General features: G+C 42.8%; 1 protein-coding gene across 5 annotated transcripts in view; it reads left to right on the top strand.

Moving 5' to 3' along the window:
• TOX2 (TOX high mobility group box family member 2) overlaps positions 1-19218 on the top strand; it is a 209776-nt gene that overhangs the window by 52525 nt on the left and 138033 nt on the right. For all 5 annotated transcript variants that reach the window (XM_077459178.1, XM_077459175.1, XM_077459179.1 and 2 more), the window contains exon 2: positions 15624-15689. In XM_077459178.1, the coding sequence (XP_077315304.1) occupies positions 15624-15689 (66 nt within the window). The remainder of the gene's footprint in view (positions 1-15623; positions 15690-19218) is intronic.

The raw sequence follows: 19218 nt of genomic DNA, 5'->3' as shown, positions 1-19218 counted from the left end.
GACCTTTAGATCAGTGATGGCGAACCTTTGCACACCAGATGTTTTGGAACTACATTTCCCATGATGCTCATGGTCTCAGCAATGTAATTGAGCATCTTGATGCTCAACTACACTGCAGAGTGCAAGAGAATTATGGGAAATGTAGTTCCAAAACGTCTGGGGTGCCAAGGTTTGCCATCACTGCCCTAGATTGACAATGCTACTGTATGCTGTGCCTCCTGTTCTCGTTCCTCCAGAGCGACGTCTAACTCATACAGGAGGAGTGTTACTGGCCAGATCCCCAGGCGGAAACAGAGAGAAAATAGCCAAAGAAAAGGAAAACAAATGCAGCCACCACATGTAATGCTGGGTAAACTGCAATAGAATACATTTTGGGTTTGGAATGAAAGTGTTTGGCATCTGGACGTGGCCGCGCTCTGCGTTTTTCCCGCATACAAACGAGACCATTATCTGCATCCTGTGTGCATTCAGATCCACCAGCATGCAAACTGTCTGCATCCAGGGCCGGTCAGAAGCCCTATTCACAGTTAATCGCTGGCATCTCCGACCCACAAATCTGCCCCGCGCCTCTTATATGGGGCTATTCTCGCCGGTGGATGCGCCCCCCCCAAATGAGCCCTTAGATGATAGATTCCCTTTCAGCCAATCACAATGAGCGATCCTTTCCCTTGTTCCTCTGTGTTCTTCTCACGTGTAGCCAAACTGAAATGAGTTTTTTTTTTCTTGTACTATTTAATGAGGCTGAGCAATTACAGAGAACAGCTTCCAAACGAGAATGTTTGTGGAAAACAACATGTGCATAATTAGTCCTTAATGAGCCATTGTGTGTGTGGTATTTTTTTCCCTGTTAAACGTGCAATTAAATTTATAATGGTTTATAAGATGTAAAATCGCTGGAAAAGGAGAGCAAATGCCTGGAGTTTATACAGTTAACTATTCTGTGACATTAATTCACTGGAAGCCGCTCTTCAGATGGAAACGATTTCATTTTTTACCCATTGATTCACACCGGAGCCTCTAAACCCAACACCGCAAAGTCTGTGTATTGCGGCTCACCAGTCCTTGGAGGCAGTGGCTGCTTTCCTTTTCCTAATAACTTTCATTTTCAGCTGGTGATCCTGCCAGTAACACACTTCCTGTCCTAGGTGACAACGCTCGCTGTGCTGTAGGCATACCTCCCAACGGTCCCTGATTTCAAGGGACTGTCCCTGATTTGGTCCCTCTGTCCCTCTTTCCTTCTCATTTGTCCCTCATTTTGGTCTGGTCCATATAGCTGTATATATAGGGTTGCCACCTTTTCTTCAAGTCAACACTTCAGCGTTGCACAGATTTTTTTTTTCATAGTATGCATAGATAAACTATGCATAGATGTAGCTATTAAATAACATTTCTAATCATATGACATTAATCAACAAAGTTCCCCTTTACATCAGAGTCCACAGTGTTCCCCCTTTACATCGTAGTCCACAGAGTTCCCCTTTACATCAGAGTCTACAGAGTTCCCCCTTTACATCAGAGTCTACAGAGTTCCCCCTTTACATCAGAGTCTACAGAGTTCCCCCTTTACATCAGAGTCTACAGAGTTCCCCCTTTACATCAGAGTCTGCAGAGTACCCCCTTTACATCAGAGTCTACAGAGTTCCCCTTTACATCAGAGTCTACAGAGTTCCCCCTTTACATCAGAGTCTACATAGTTCCCCCTTTACATCAGAGTCTACAGAGTTCCCCCTTTACATCAGAGTCTACAGAGTTCCCCCTTTACATCAGAGTCTGCAGAGTTCCCCATTTACATCAGAGTCTACAGAGTTCCCCCTTTACATCAGAGTCTACAGAGTTCCCCCTTTACATCAGAGTCTACAGAGTTCCCCCTTTACATGAGAGTCTACAGAGTTCCCCCTTTACATCATAGTTCACGGAGTTCGCCCTTTACATCATAGTCCACAGAGTTCCCCTTTTACATCATAGTTCACAGAGTTCCCCCTTTACATCATAGTTCACAGAGTTCCCCCTTTACATCACAGTTCACAGAGTTCCCCCTTTACATCAGAGTATACAGAGTTGACCCTTTACATCATATCATAGTTCACAGAGTTCCCCCTTTACATCATAGTCCACAGAGTTCCCCCTTTACATCAGAGTATACAGAGTTGACCCTTTACATCATATCATAGTTCACAGAGTTCCCCCTTTACATCAGAGTCCAGAGTTCCTCCGTTACATCTGAGTCCACAGAGTTCCCCTTTACATCAGAGTCCACAAAATTCCCCCATTACATCAGAGTCCACAGAGGGGATGCTCTGGTGTACAAAGCGGACTCTGATGTAAAGGGGAGGTCTGATGTAAGGGGTGCTCTGAGAACCCTGATTTACCTTAGTGTACTCACTTAGACGCAGGATAGAGAAGGGGGAGACTTCGCCCAGTCTGAATATACCTCACATGAGTGATTTGAACGCTGTTTACATATGTGGGCACGACTTACATATGTGTTTGCTTCTGTGCGCGAGAACGCAGGGATGGGGGCGATTTAAATGTTTAAAAAAAATGTATTCTTTATTTTACTTTTTTATTTTTACACCTTTTCTTTAGTTTATTTATTTATTTTGATCTCTTTTATTCCTATTACAAGGAATGTAAACATCCCTTGTAATAGGAATGGTGTGTGACAGGTCCTCTTTATGGAGAGATGTGGGGTCTAGAAGGGTGTGGCAAGGGGTGTGTCCTATGCCTACATGCTTTTGCTAATAGATGTCCCTCGTTCCCATCTCAAAAAGAAAAGAAAATCGGGCGAACAAATGTCCGATTTTCCTCGTTTTACAGCAAATCAGAACCGCTGAACGAAAATTCGTATGAAAATTCTCGTACGACAAAGGCTTTTTATTTTGTTTATTGTTTCTGATCATGCGCAGTCTTTCTTTTCTGATTTTTCTACAAAAATGTTACACATTAAACAAAATGTTCGTTCTTTTCTCATACAAGAAACATTTTTGAGTTTGTCCCTTCTGGAATTTTCAGATGAAAATTCGGAATCAACTGAAGAAAGTTGTGTCCCTCTGTCCCTCTTTCCTCCTCCTTTGTCCCTCATTTTGGTCTGATCTATATCGTTGTATATAAAATGCACTTTTTATCCTTTAAAAAGTGTTTCCCAGTAAATTTTATAAGCCAATATAAAGGAATAGTAGTGGTAAAAAAAAAAAAAAAGTCCTTGTGGATTTAATTAACCTTTTTTTGGGTTAATTCTCCTTTAAGGGGGTGTGACAGGGGGCGTGTCCTTTGCATACATACGTTTACTAGTAGGAGTCCCTCATTCCATCTCAGAATGTTGGGAGGTATGTTTGTATTGTATTTTTGGAGGACAACTGTACTGATTAAACGAAAATCGCACAATCTGGTATCGTACGAGGAAAACTTTCGTGCTTGTCCGCTCGAATAATATCAGATGAATTGTCAGGATCGGCTCTCGAAAAGCTCTGTACTAACGATCCGATTATCTTACGATCGCGTCGAAAGCGGTATTTTTCATCCGATTTTCAGATCGTGTGTACAGACCATTAGGGTCTGTGGCCCAAAGTGGATCTAAAGACAGAAGGTGTTTTTACCTTAATGCATTTATCTTCAAAAAGTGTTTCCCAGTGCTAAACCTTTCATCCAATTTTTTAATCGCTGCATTTGTAAATTTCAAAAGCCAATATAAAGGAATAGTAGTGGTAAAAAACAAAAAAAAACAACTTGTGGGTTTAACATTTTTTTTGTATAATTCTCCTTTAAGGGGGCGTGGCAGAGGGTGTGTCCTATGCCTACATACTTTTGCCAATACTTGCTCCTCCTTCCCGTCTGTGAAAGTTGGGAGGTATGCGTGTGTAGATGTGTTCGAAGCGTCTTCATGATCTGGAAGATCTGCGCATGCTAGAGTGTGCAAACGTAGCACGATTACATACACCTATCAGCAAATGTATGCAGGCATAGGACACACCCCTTGCCACGCCCCTTAAAGGAGAATTGTACAAAAAAACGAGATTGGTTAAACCCACAAGTGCTTTTTTTTACCACTACTATTCCTTTATATTGGCTTTTGGAATTTACAAATGCAGCAATTTAGAAATCAGATGAAAAGTTTAGTGCTGGAAAACACTTTTTGATAGATCAAAAGTGCATTTTATATACATCTATAGAGATCAGAGCAAAAAGAGGGACAAATGAGGAGGAAAGAGGGACAGAGGGACATTGCTCCAAATCAGGGACAGTCCCTCGATTTACCGAGGTGTGAACGGAGCGGTCATCCTATGAAAACAAAGCAGATCGCCGCTCTGCCAGTAGGAAGGGCATGGATCCTGTGTCGGAAAAGCGGGTACAATGGATTTATGTCTACCCCTAGTAAAAGCACTTCCCACACTGTACAAAAACACTGGCTAGGTAAACACCTAACCCTTTTATCACCCCCTGATGTTAACCCCTTCCCAGCCAGTGTCATTAGTACAGTGACAGTGCATATTTTTAACACTGATCACTATATTGGTGTCACTGGTCCCCCAAAAAAGTGTCAAAAGTGTCAGTTAAGCCCCATACACACTATCCGATTGTCTGCTGATTTTTTTCCTTCAGATTTACCAAAACCATATAATATGAGGTCAAACTTTAGAAGTTTCAATTTGTATGCAATCAGGCAGGCCCCCGCACTACATGGTTTTGGTAAATCTGAACGAAAAAATCAGCAGAAAATCTGATAGTGTGTATGAGGCTTAACTGACACTTTTGACACTTTTTTGGGGGACCAGTGACACCGTTATAGTGATCAGTGTTAAAAATATGCACTGTCACTGTACTAGTGTGTATGGGGCTTTAGTGTCAGATTTATCCATCGCAATCTCGCAGACATGCTTTAAGTCGCTGATCGCCGCCATTACTAGTAAAAAATAAATGTAAAAATTCCATGAAAATATCTTACAGTTTGTAAATGTTTTGTGTAAACCAATCAATATACGCTTATTGGGATTTTATTTTTATTTTTTTACCAAAAACATGTAGCAGAATACATATTGGCCTAAATTGTTGAAGAAATTCAATTTGTTTTACATTTTTTATAGCAGAAAGTAAAAAAAATATATTTTTTTCAAAATTGATGGCCCTTTTTTGTTTATAGCGCAAAAAATAAAAAACGCAGAGTTGATCAAATACCACTAAAAGAAAGCTCTATTTGTGGGAAAAAAGGACATACTTTTTTTGGGGTACAGCGTCACATTTCTGTGCAATTGTCAGTTAAAGTAACACAGTGCCGTATCACAAAAAGTGGCCTGGTCATGAAGGGGGGTAAATCTTCCAGAGCTGAAGTGGTTAAAGCCTTAAGGTTTTTCACTTTAAAGTGGTTGTAAAGTCAGGCATTCTATGCATTAAGATAAAAAGACTTGTGTGTGTGTGTAGCAGCTTTCCGTGCCCCCCTAACACTTACCTGAGCCCCCTCTGTCCAGTGACCACCAGTGTCCACACGTCCCTTGGCCATCCATCCTCTCCCTCCTGATTGGCTGAGACACAGCAGCGGCACCATTAGCTCCCGCTCCTGTCAAAGTCAGTTAGCCAATCAAGAGAGAGGGGGTGGGGCCAAATGGCAACTCAGAGCTGTAGCTCGGCTCGGGGTGCCCCCATAGAAAGCTGCTTGCTGCGGGGGCACTCGACAGGAGGGAGGAGGCAGGATCACAGAAGAGAGACCCGAGAAGAGGAGGATCTGGGCTGCTCTGTGCAAAACCAACAGCACAGAGGAGGTAAGTATAACACGTTTGTTATAAAAAAAAAAAAAAGAGAGACTTTACAATCACTTTAATGCATTCTATGCAATAAGGTGAAAAACCTTCTGTGCTGCAGCTTCCCCCCAGACCCCTTAAACCCGATCTGATCCAGCGAAGTGTCTCTCTCCTCATTGGGCAGATTGTTAGCAGCGGGAGCCATTGGCAATCAAATGCTTTGACACAGGTCCTGCTCTTTGTGTCAAAGGGAGCAAGCACACAGCCACACACAGGTGCCCCTATGGAAAGTGGCCTTCCCTGGGGGCACCTGCTGAAGAGGAGGAGCCGGGAACCCCAGAAGAGTAGTATTGCACGGAGCAGGTAAGTATAGACATTTTTATTATTTTACGGGAAAAAGAAGGTTCAATACCACTTTAATAATGTATTATTGAATACAGAGCTGCATGAATTTGTGTCTTCTATGAGTTCATCTTTCATTTTCAGATTTTCACACATTTGCAGTGTTTGCTTGATAGCAGTGACAGCTCGATGGCTTCTTTTATGTGTCGCCTGGATTGGCTCTTTAACAAATTAAGATTTGTTTTGGCACAGATTTCAATAAATCACCCATATCTTCTTCAGTGATCAGACATTGTAACGTGTACATTTTTCAGAAGGGCATGTGTGAACTAAATCATTAATACCGCTATGCTAATGCAGCCTTCTGTGAACAAGATCTACGGTATGTTTCCTTAACAGCCACTATAGGCAGACCAAAAAGTGACATTATGAACTATGAACAGCATTCATAAATATATATGTAAAGACACAACCACCTGCATAGAAAATGAGCTGTGTGACATTTCTGTATTCACGTCATGCTGCAGAACGTTCTTGGCTGTCGTCTTAAGGTTGCAAGAAGCTTATTAGTAACAGTTTAGTACTTTAGTATTTTCTGTTGTGTTACTGGACAAGAAGTCAGCTATGTGTTGGAAAAGTCATCGGTGTGCACCAAATGTCAAATCCAGATATTGCCATATAAAAATAACAGTACCGGTAACGGTATAAACTGTGCAGAGAGAGAGAGAGGGCTGTGGGAGGGACCCAGCAGGCCCCACCCACTACAGGCTGCCTGTAGATATCTACAGGAGGGGCGGAGACTAGACCAGTCACTCTACACAAAGAGAGAGAGGAGCAAGGACAGGTCTTTATTACAGGAAGCTCCTGCACAGAAGTAGTCTCACACTGGATTATTATTGCACAGGTCTGGAAGAAATACACAAATGACACCAGGATTCAAGGAAGAATACACATACTTTTTGTATTAGGACAATATTTGCTTAACCAGAAGTATAAGCCTGTTTGCTAAATAATGAAGTTAGAAGGACAAAAGCAACAGCGGCCACTAATGCCGCGTACACACGACCGGACTTTTCGATGGACTTGGTCCGGCGGACAATCCAACGGACTTTGCAGCGGAGGTCCACCGGACTTTCAAATGAACGGACTTGGCCACACACGATCACTCCAAAAGTCCGACGGATTCGAACATGATGACGTAGAATAAGGAAGTTCATAACCCGTAGGCAATAGCCGCCCTAGAGTGGTTTTAGTCCGTCGGACTAGCACACAGACGACCGGATTTTTCGACCGGACTCTAGTCCGTCGGAAAGATTTGAAGCAAGTTTTATTTCTAGGTCCGCCGGACTTTTGGGAAGAAAAAGTCAGCTGGAGCCCACACACATGATCAAATTGTCCGATGGATTCCAGTCCACCGGACCAAGACCGTTGAAAAGTCCGGTCGTGTGTACGTGGCATAAAGCATACCAGAGTCTGGTCCCTCTCCAGTGGGTGATTCCTCCCTTATCCTTAACTCTTGGTCCACCTTGTGAATTCTCAAATCCCCCCCAGATGGGCAGCATGGTTTCCCAGGCAGTGTTCCCCTGCTTGACTTTACTCCAAACCCGTCCTTCTCAACCAGGGTACCATAAAATGCTAGGGTTTCTCCTTAGGTTCCTAGGGGTTCTTTGTGCTCACCCACCTACCCACTACCCACCATCACCAATGCAATTTTCCACTACCCACCAATGTAAGGGGTCACTGACCACAAATGTTGAAGTACACCAAGATTTCAACTTTTTCAAGTTTTTTTGTATTATTCCTTTTTTTAGGATTATTATGCCCTGTAAACACGGTCGGAAAATGTGCGATCAGATCGTGTTGTCGGAAAATCCGATCGTGTGTGGACTCCATCTGACTTTTTCCATTGGAATTTCCGACATACAAAGAGCTTGATCTAAAATTTTCCAACAACAAAATCCGATTTTTAAATTCTGATCGTGTAGGGGGCATTTCCAACGGACAAAGTGCCAGACATGCTCAGAATAAATTACGAGATGAAAGCTATTGGCTACTGGCCTCTTTATAGTCCCGCGGTACGTGGTTTACATCACCTCGTTCTGAACGATCAGATTTTCCGACAACTTTGTGGGACCATGTGTATGCAAGACAAGTTTGGGCCAAAATCCGTCAGAAAAAATTTGACGGATTTTGTCATCGGAATGACCGACTGTGTGTACAGGGCATTATAGAATTGATTCAGAATTATCCACGTTGGGTGTCGAATATGCTAGGCACACCACATTACTTTTTCTTCTAATTAAAGTTGAGCTCCGCAGTTAAAACAAAATCTACCTTTAAAGTGCCCCCCCTCCAACCACAAGGGTTAAATGTTGGTTTAGTTTAGGGGTGCAGGGATAAAGTGTAGTACTTACTTTATTCCTGGCTACAGCAGGTTTCCTCAATCCATGTGACCTCCACATCATGCCCTCTAACCAGCTCTGGGCTGCAGTTGCATGCTTGCTTCCTTGCGTTAAAGTGGAACTAATGTCTCTGTTTCAAAAACTGTGAGTAGACATTCTCTTTATTACAGAAGAGAAATGCTATGACTCCTCTGCAATAAAATAAACCTACCTGCCTGCTTGCATCCTGCTTAGAATGAACAGTTTACATTCTGGCACAGATCCTGTGTGCCGGTGTACTATCACATAATGTCCCCCATCGTATAGTGTCCACTGTGTACTGCGCATGCGACACCCACATTCTGAAAACAGCTGAAGATGAACGGCGCCTGCGCCGTGAGTCCAGGTTCTAGCCCCACCATCCAAGTGGACATAGAGTTAGAATAAAAAGAGCCGAGCGCAGCGAGGCCGTGCCCGAAGCTTGGCGAGCGGCCCTTTAAATTGTGCAGCCCTATGTCCACTTGAATGGTGGGGCTTGCACCTCGACTCACGGCGCCGTTCATCTTCTGAGATTTTCTGAATCTCCTTCTGCTTGCGCAGTACGGGGCGGACATTTTTAGAAATGACTGAACTCCATGAGCAGGAGTGACGTGATCCCACACTGGCCAATGAAAACGGCCACATCTTGGCACCTGGAAGAAGCCGAGTCATTGGACCATTGAAGGAGAGTTAAGTATTGTGGATTTTAGATCCGCTTTAACTAGCCCAGAAAACTGGAGCCTACCGGAGGCTAGATTAAAGTAAGTAATACCCTGCACCCCTAGACCTAACACTAATTTAACTCTTTTAGTGCAGAGGAGTGCAAGGAGAGCAAGGGTTGAGTTTGCTTCATTCCTGGAGTTTAGCTTTCTAAAAAATTAATCATGCTAATGCCCCATGAGCTGTAGGTATAGACCCTTTAAGGTGGGGTTCCCCAAGACTTGAAATTTAGTTAAAGGGATTCTCCAAGGTACTACGATTGAGAAAGATTCCTCCAATCTGACTGAAGAACAGAACACATTTCATCCTAGCTCACATATAACCAACCGCACAACATTAGCTATTCCAACCTAGTCCTGTGTGTGTGAAATATTCATTGCCAGAGGCCAAGGGAGATGTTGACATTTGCCACCTCGCCGCCTATAATTTGTAGAGCATCTGTTCCAGAGGAACTATGTGATATACAGCGAGAGTTTTCACACCGGTGTACTGCCGCTGCCGTGCATAGAGACCGCTCTTGCTGCCGGGTAAAATTATTATCAGTTGTTCTGCGTAAGTTGTACTTGCATACAGGGCCGTACCATGGAGAACAAAGCAATTGCTGCCTCAGAATATGCTGGTTATGTTCAAAGAACATTCTGAGAAAACATTAGAAAATGTTCCGGAGTCTGCTCTTTTTCAGTATATCACTTGCGGGGCTGATTTATAAAGAGAAAACTGGGGCAAAAGTGGAGAAATCGACTTGGAAACCAATCAGGTTTCACTTCCATATTGTGCCCAGGAATTCATAAAGAGTGTCATAAATATTCTTTAGGGAAATACTAAGAACAGGCTGCCAAATGTTTCTCCTAAAGTAGAACTAAAGGCAAAATGTTTTTTTTCTTCATATTGGATAAATTAAGGTGAGGGTTCTTTTTTGCCATCTGTGTTTCTATGTGGCGTTTTTCCTAACTTCCTGCCCCATGGCCTAAACAGGAAGTGAGAGGAAACCTCTCTAAAGTGAAGAAATCCAGGGTTGTAACCAGAACTAGTGTCCCCAACATTTTCTTTCACCTTCACTCTTGGTGGTAACAATAAATCGGGCAAATACTAGGGAGGGTGAAGCTCCCTAACAGGGCCATAGACAGCAATAAGAACTTGACAGATGCTCTAATATATCTCTACTCAAAAAATGAAAAGATGAACTAACTCCAAATATCCTGGACAACCCTCTGGTGGCTGTCAGTGTAGAGGTCCTAACAACGCAATACATAGCCACAAGGTGAGTTACCATCATAATGCTCACTATGGTAAGTGCTCATTGGCATGCTCAGATATATGATCATGAAGACCAATGAGAAGCGCTTAAATTTTCTGGGGCACCTTACCGTAAGAAGCCAACAATGTGCTTCTCATTGGTCGGTAGAATGGATATTCACTCCGGGCTGTGTATTGCGGTATACAACTTAAGGCAGCCTTTCTCAACCTTTTCAACACAGAGGAATCCTCAAAATAACTCTTTGGTCTCAGGGAACTCCTGCTAGAAATGAATATATCTACAACTCATGTGTGATGGTCAGTGGGAAGAATGCTTCTTACACTTGTGGTTATTGGGAAGAATTATCCCCCTATAGATAGCTAAAAAGATCAATGGTGTCAGTGGGAACTTATATGAGAGGCAGAAACTGTCATTGCTCAAGGAAGTCCTACCAACTCGCTCATCCATGTCTTTATGGACCTTGCTTTGTGCACTGGTATGCAGTCATGTTGGAACACTAAGGGGCCATCCCCAAACTGTTCCCACAAAGTTGGGAGCATGAAACTGTCCAAAATATCTTGGCATGCTGATGCCTTAAGAGTTCCCTTCACTGGAACTAAGGGGGCCAAGCCCAACCCCTGAAAAATAACCCCACGCCATAATCCCCCTCCACCAAATGATTTGGACCATTGTACAAAGCATGGTCCATAAAGACATGGATGAGTGAGTTTGGGGTGGGAGAACTTGACTGGCCTACACAGAGTCCTGACCTCAACCTGATAGAACACCTTTGGGATGAATTAGAGAGGAGACTGAGAGCCAAGCCTTCTAGTCCACATCTGTGCCTGACCTCACAAATGCGCTTCTGGGAGAATGGTCAAACATTCCCATAGACACACTCCTAAACCTTGTGGACGGCCTTCCCAGAAGAGTTAAAGCTGTTCTAGCTGCAAAGGGTGGGCCAACTCAGTATTGAACCCTACAGACTAAGATTGGAATGCCATTAAAGTACAAGTGTGCGTAAAGACAGGCGTCCCAATACTTTTATGTAATTAATATAGTATATACTGAACATTACCCTTTGGTGATTTTAGGGGGGACATTAGAGGCCCTCTTCAACTCATAAGTTGACAACCACTATTCCAACCCTTCCCTTCATTATCCAAAGCTTTTTTTTTTTTTGTTTTGGCTGGAGGTCCATCATATAGAGAACTTTACTTGTATTCAGGTAGATGAAGAACATAACAAAGTCCCTGTTGTATAGTGGGTGGTCTCCTATTCATCATCCCTTCCTAAAAACTGGCCCATGTACATGCCATCCCTCATCAAGAACGTCAACCCTCCCGCGATACTCTACCTGTACGTCTTCTAATAAAACTGACTCAGCTAGACGGCTCTGTTGGCTTCTTCACCCTGTGATTTGGGGAATTTAAGGAATTTGTTCTGAAGTTAAACCTTGATACAAAGTATTCAGTTCTATAATAATTCTCTTTCTCTGTTCATTCCTCTGTAGCTGTAATAATGGCTTCTATTCAATAGGAGCCAAGTGTAATATCTGACCCTGGGGTGTACGAGAAACCATTTATCTGCTTTTTTTTCTGCTGTACAACATCTGTCACTCCTTTCACCTAAAATAAATACTTTTATGAAAGATTACAAAGAAGAGTGACCCAAGTGTCACAAAAAGGGAGCTACGGTCTATTTTCCACGATTTTTTATTTTTTTTTGAGTGGTTGACATACATTTTTGAATGGCATTTTGCTTGATTATTGCACTTTATTGTGTATCTATGTTTATAGATTCATCAGTCACTTTTGCCTGTACTGAGATAAAATCAAATACAGGATAAACCACCTATATGCGGTACTAAGGCTGAACTCCAAGCACAAAAACTTTAATTCAACCAAATTCCTTAACCACTTCAGTGCCGGAAGATTTGGCGGTTGAATGACCGGGCCATTTTTTGAGATTCGGCACTGCGTCGATTTAAGGTGTGACGCTGTACCCAAACAAAATTGACATTCTTTTTTTCCCCACAAATAGAGCTTTCTTTTGATGGTATTTGATTGCCTCTGTGGTTTTTATTTTTTGCGCTATAAACAAAAAAAGAGCGACAGTTTTGAAAGAAAAAGCAATATTTTTTACTTTGTACTTTTTGCTATAATAAATATCCCTATTTAAAAAAAAAAAAAAGAGCAAACTTTTTCTCAGTTTAGGCCGATAAGTATTCTTCTACATATTTTTGGTAAAAAAATCGCAAAAAAGCGTATATTGATTGCTTTGCGCAAAAGTTATAGCGTCTACAAAATAGGGGATAGAGTTATATCATTTTTATTATTATTATTTGTATTTACTAGTAATGGCGGCGATCTGCGATTATCGTGACTGCGACATTATGGCGGACACATCGGCCAATTTTGACACATTTCTGGGACCATTGGCATTTATACAGCGAGCTAAAAATATGCACTGATTACTGTATAAATGTCACTGGCAGTGAAGGGGTTAACACTAGGGGGTAATCGGGGGTTTAACTGTGTTCCCTAGGAGGTGATTCTAACTGAAGGGGGAGGGGGCTGACTAGAGGAAGTGACGGATCTTGTGTTCCTAGCTAATAGGAGCACATGATCTGTCACTCCTCAGAATAGAACAGGGATTTGTGTGTTTACACACACGCTTCCGCGTTCTGTCCCTCATGCTTGTGATTGCTCGTGGCCGGCGGTCATCGTGACCATCAGCCACAAGCATCGGCACCCCCGCTGTGCAGCAGGTGCATGTGCGCGCCTCCAGTAGCACGTGCCTGCTTTTCTGATCCTGCGAGCCGACGTATAGCTATGACGGTAAAAGGACGGTGGCTGGTCGGCAAGCGGTTAAGAACCACACAGTATATAAACTCACTTTATGTGCACTAAATGCTTTTCCAAATCTAATTATTACCTTATATACATAGCAGTGACATCATCACTGCACTGTGCATAACCTGTGCAGAAAGTAGAGCTGTGGGAGATGCCCAAGAATTTCTTAGTGTTATTTATAGCGGGACTGCAATATTGCGGTGGACATTCTGACACTAACTGACACTTTTTGGGACCAGTGACAATAATACAGTATTCAGTGCTAAAAATATGGACTGTCACTGTACTAATGACACTGGCAGGGAAAGGGTTGTCATCAGGGGCGATCACAGGTTAACTGTGCCTAGCCTGTGTTTTATTACAGTGTGGGAGGTGCTTTTACTAGGGGAAGAAATGGATCCATATCCCTGCTGGCGGTGATTAGTGGGACTGTGACATTGCAGCAGACAAACCGGACACTTAAGTGACAATTTTTGGGAACCAGTGACACCAATGCAGTGATCAGTGCTAAACAAATACACTGTTACTTTACTAATGACACTGGCTGGGAAGGGTTTAACATCAGGGGCGATCAAAGGGCTAAATGTGCTCTTAGGGAGTGCTTTCTAAATGTGGGGGGAGGGGGTGCATTTACTGGGGGAAGACAGAGATCCGTATTCCTGCTTAGCAGAAACATAGGATCTCTGTCTGCCCTACTAGCAGAACGGCGATCTGCCTTGTTTACATAGGTAGACCACCGTTCTACCTTTCTTTTGAACAATCGGGGGGTCCAGGCGGACCTTGGATTCGATAAGCTGCAATATATTAAATTTTTGGTTTTATTACTGCTTTAATGAGCACTGCATAGTTAAGCATATTGCAAAAATACTTATGATATTACATGTTAAGTGCTGTAGGATATGTTCACACATATAAGGAACAAAGTCTTATGTGCTTCCTCTCCCTCCCTCTTACACATTTGCAGACATTCTCCCTATCCTTGTTATTATAAATACCTTTTATTGGCTACCAGCTCCTGACTCCTCGCCTACTTGAGGGTTATATAGTATTTTAATACCATGGGGGGGGGGGGATTCATCAAAACTTGAGCAGATAGAATCTGGAGCAGATGTGCATGGCAACCAATCAGCTTCTAACCCCGCAAGAAGCTGTCAAATGATAGCAAGCGGCCGGACCAATGTTATTGACCCAATATGACCATATTAGGAAGATGATGTCGCCATCATCTGTACCCCTTTGTTATGTTCGACTGCGTGCTGAGAATATCATGTGACAGCTTCCTGTGGGTTTGGGCACAACTGAGTTTAGCTTGAACCTCCTCATCATGATTGAGAATCTTCACAGACATCTCCGGATTCACGCTCAACTGGACTTGTCCTGTAAGGTTGAAGACATTTCATAGCGTACCCAAGCCACTTCTTCAGTTCTAATGAGTGTTGGGAACATACCCCAGCATTTATGTTCCTGACACTTGTTAGAAGTCAAAAAGTGGCTTGGATAAGCCAAAAAATGTCTTCAGCATTGTGGAACAAGTCCAGCTGAATGTGACTGACGACTTCTTCTGGATTTACCATAAACTGGATAAGATTTGAGCCAAACTGACCGACCCCACGAGAGGCTGTTAGATGACAACAGGCAGCCAGCCCAATGTCATTGATCAAATATGACATATTAGGTCAATGATGTCACCAACATCCTCGCCCCTTTGTTATGTGCGACTGCGTCTAATGAACACCTTCACCTACATCTCCGGATTCACACTCAACTGGACTTGTCCTGTAAGGTTGAAGACATTTCATATTCGTACCCAAGCCACTTCTTCAGTTCTAATGAGTGTTGGGAACATACCCCAGCATTTATGTTCCTGACACATGTTCGATGTCAAAAAGTGGCTTGGATGAGCTAAAAAATGTCTTCAACATTGCGGAACAAGTCAAGCTGACTGACTTCTTCTGGATAAATGAGAACCAGGGGTGAGCTAAGATTTGGCTAAACTGCCTGAACCCGCAGGAGGCTATCAAGTGATAGCAGGCTGCTAGCCCAATGCTATTGACCAAATATGACATATTAAGTTGATGATGTTACCACCATCCCCAACCCTTTGTACGTCTTTTGAGAACCTTCACAGACATCTATGGATTCACATTAATAAATCAGAAACAGAAAGCATGTTTCACGTAACACAAGTCATATATAAAGTATGGGGCAATGAACTATATGTGCTTACATCTCACCTATGATCAAATACTTATGTGTCCCTTCCAAACAAAGCTCAACATTTGTGTTTTAAATTCAATTCTTTTTTTTTTTCTTGCAGTTTGATGGGGAAAACATGTACATGAGTATGAATGAAAGTAACCAGGACTTCCTTTCTACAAATCAGGTAGGTTCCGCTCTGCTTCCCATGTCGTGCTTGTGGTCTAAGTGGTTATAGATCTCGTAGACGTAAAGGTCTTCCAAAACTTCCCCGTGTCTTGTCTCCATGACAGTAAACACTATATAGATATCCGTGTTCTGAGACTAAACACAAAGTATTTGAAAGGGACGGGGAATACTTACCAAAGAATATGTTATCCACCATCTTTTGGTTTCCATTCAATTTGTTTGTATGATGTAAAAGTACTTAAAGAAGGCAACGTCAATGTTTATTATGTTCTGTTCACCATGGGGCAGCCTACATGTAGTGCTTTGTCCTCTCTTCCTATGTGCTGTCTAAGTCTAGCTTTGAGATCAGACAGTGCTCTCTCCATGGTCGTCCGACAACACAGCTAGCAAGGAGATGGCTACTTTGACACACATCATTTTTCTTCACCTCCAAGCACTCGCCCAAGATAAGGGTCTCATGAGAAATGAAAGGGGTGCAAAAGTGTTCTATGCAAGCGGCCAAGTGCTTGGAGATGTGAAAAAGTGCCATTTGTTGAAGCAGCCATCTCCTTGCCAGCTACATTATTGTTAGAATGTCGAGGGAGGGGATGGGCACCCTGTCTGACCTCAAAGCTAGCGCCACCCCAGGAACAATAGACCCCCACCAGCAACACTAGATCTCCCAGCAGCCAGCATCAATGGACCCTTCAGGAGCAAGCAACAAAAGACCCCTCACTCAAGAGTAGGTCCCTCCCTGCACTAATTGACCCACAAGCAAATTCAGACCACCCAGCAACAATAGACCGCTCCTTTAACAGTTGCCCCATAGCGACAATTATTATTATTATAAAGGATTTATATAGCGCCAACAGCACTTTACAATATGAGGGAACACAGTCTGCAATTACAATACAAATCAATACAGGAGGAATCAGAGGGCCCTGCTCGTTAGAGCTTGCAATCTAGAAGGGAGGGACAATAAATCCATTGGAGGAGCAATAGGCCCCCGCTAGCCATGCTGGGTCTCTCAGCAGCCAGCATTAAAAGAACCTCCAGCAACCATTAATAATTGATCCTTACCAGCAATAATTGACCCCCCAACAACATAAGACCCACCTCGGCAGCCAGCAACAATAGACAGTAAATCCCTCCCAGCTAAAATTTACCCCCCAGCAACATAAGACCCCCTAACCAACAACAATAGACTCCTGCCTTCAATAACAGATCCCCCAGGGGAAATAGAGCCACACCAGGAACAATAGACCCCCGCCAGCAACCGCTGGATCTACCAGCAGCCAGCATTAATAGAACCTCCAGCAACCAGCAACAATAGACCCCTCCTCCAACAGTAGATCACTCCCAGCAATAATTGACCCCCCCCCAACATAATAATACCCCTCTCTGCATCAATAGACCCCTCCTTCAACAATAAATCCCGCAGGGATAATAGATCCATCCCAGGAGCAATAGACCCCTGCCAGCAATCCTGGATCTCCCAGCAGCCAGCATTAATAGAAATTCCAGCAGCTAGCAAGAATAGTCCCCTCCCTCAACAGTAGATCCCTCCCAGCAATAATTGACCCACCCCAGCAATATAATACCCACCTCAACATCAATAGAAGCCTCCTTCAACAACAAATCCCCTGCAGTGATAATAGATCTACCCCAGGAGCAATAGACCCCTGTCAGCAATGCTGGATCTCCCAGCAGCCAGCATTAATAGAACCTCCAGCAACCAGCAACAATAGACCCCTCCTCCAACAGTAGATCACTCCCAGCAATAATTGACCCCCCCCCCCAGCATAATAATACCCCTCTCTGCATCAATAGACCCCTCCTTCAACAATAAATCCCGCAGGGATAATAGATCCATCCCAGGAGCAATAGACCCCTGCCAGCAATCCTGGATCTCCCAGCAGCTAGCGTTAATAGAACATCCAGCAGCTAGCAACAATAGACCACTCCCTCAACAGTAGATCCCTCCCAGCAATAATTGACCCTCCCAGCAATATAATACCCCCCTCAGCATCAATAGACCCTCCCTCAACAGTAGGCCCTTCTCAGCACTAAGATCCCCCCAAGCGACAATAGATCTCCTAACAGTCAGCACCAGAGGACCCAGCACACCCCAGGACCCCTTGCCAATAAATGCTGGAGGTGTTGGGACTGCGTTCTCCTGTATTCCCCCTACATAGACCCCTTAATATGCTTGTAGACTGTTTGTTTGTTTCATAGTATTAGCACTGGTAAATACATATCCATTAGCAATCACATGCCTTTAATTAATAGCGCTGTACCTCCAGCCACCCAGTCAGTATATGTGACCTGGACTATATCATGGTTGTACAGAGTCATGTCTCCAATCACTTCTGTCATTTCAAGTGCTACAAAGCTTGTACAGATAAATATCCCGGACAGAGGGATTACCGGCTAAAACAAATGGAAGAGAAGTTGAGTAAAACAGTGTAAAAAAAAGCGAGCAGATTACATAAGGAATGTTCCTGATTCATTGTATCCGAATGTTTGCATTATATAAAATTGTTGTGGGTGTTAAAAATATTATTTAAAGCAAAGCAGTGTGGTACGAATGCTATTTAAGCACTGTGTGTCATAAATTAACGATATTCATTTTTAAAAATAAAATACAGGTTTTTGCATCGTTTCATTCTTTGTTGCATCTCAGTGCCACTGATCTCCTACAGCCTCTTTGCAGCCATTGCATGCCTACATAACCTGTAGTGTTTCTCAGGATGGAAATACTTGATGGTGACAACAATGGACAATGCGCCTTAAAACCGCTTGCTGACCAGGCCTTTTCTGGAGCTTTTTGTTCACAAGTTTAACCACATGCCACCCAGGCCAATTCTGACACTTCTCTCCTACATATATTACATTATATATGTTGTTTTAGCAGAGACCCTAGGGAATAAAATGGCGGTCGTTGCAACTTTCTATGTCGCACAGTATTTGTGCAGCAATTTTTTTAATTCGTTTCTTTTTTTGGAAAAAATAAAAAATAACAGGGTCATGAATTAAATAAAAACAAAACATCAAAGTTAGCCTAATTTTTTTATATAATGTGAAAGATGATGTTATGTCAAGTAAATAGATATCTAACATGTTACGCTCTAAAATTGCGCACACTTGTGGAATGGCGCCAAACTTCGGTACTTAATAATCTCCAAAGGCAACGTTTTAAAATTTTTTACAGGTTACCCGTTTAGAGTTACAGAGGAGTTCTTGGTCTAGAATTATTGCTCTCATTCTAATGTTTGCAGAGATACCTCACATGTGTGGTTTGAAACCTGTTTACAAGTTATGTATGTAGAAAAAATGATCCGCACTCCAGTTGTTGGTCAAATTTCTTCATTTTATTGAATAGCCACAGTGAACAAACGCAGATTAAGTCAGTTGACGTGTTTCAGCCTATAAGGCCTTAGTCATATCCCGCACGTATGTACGTATGCGTTCGTATTTATTTATTATATTGTTATTTCTATATTTTAATACTTTCCCTTTACTCTTTTCCCTTTTTTTTATCACTTTTA

The sequence above is a fragment of the Lithobates pipiens genome, unplaced genomic scaffold (genome assembly GCF_037356315.1).
Source record: "Lithobates pipiens isolate NorthernLeopardFrog02 unplaced genomic scaffold, aLitPip1_a1.2 Scaffold_28, whole genome shotgun sequence".
In the NCBI taxonomy this organism is placed as follows: Eukaryota; Metazoa; Chordata; class Amphibia; order Anura; family Ranidae; genus Lithobates; species Lithobates pipiens.
Note: the sequence above shows the minus strand (reverse complement) of the source record. Positions and strands in the feature narration are given on the sequence as shown.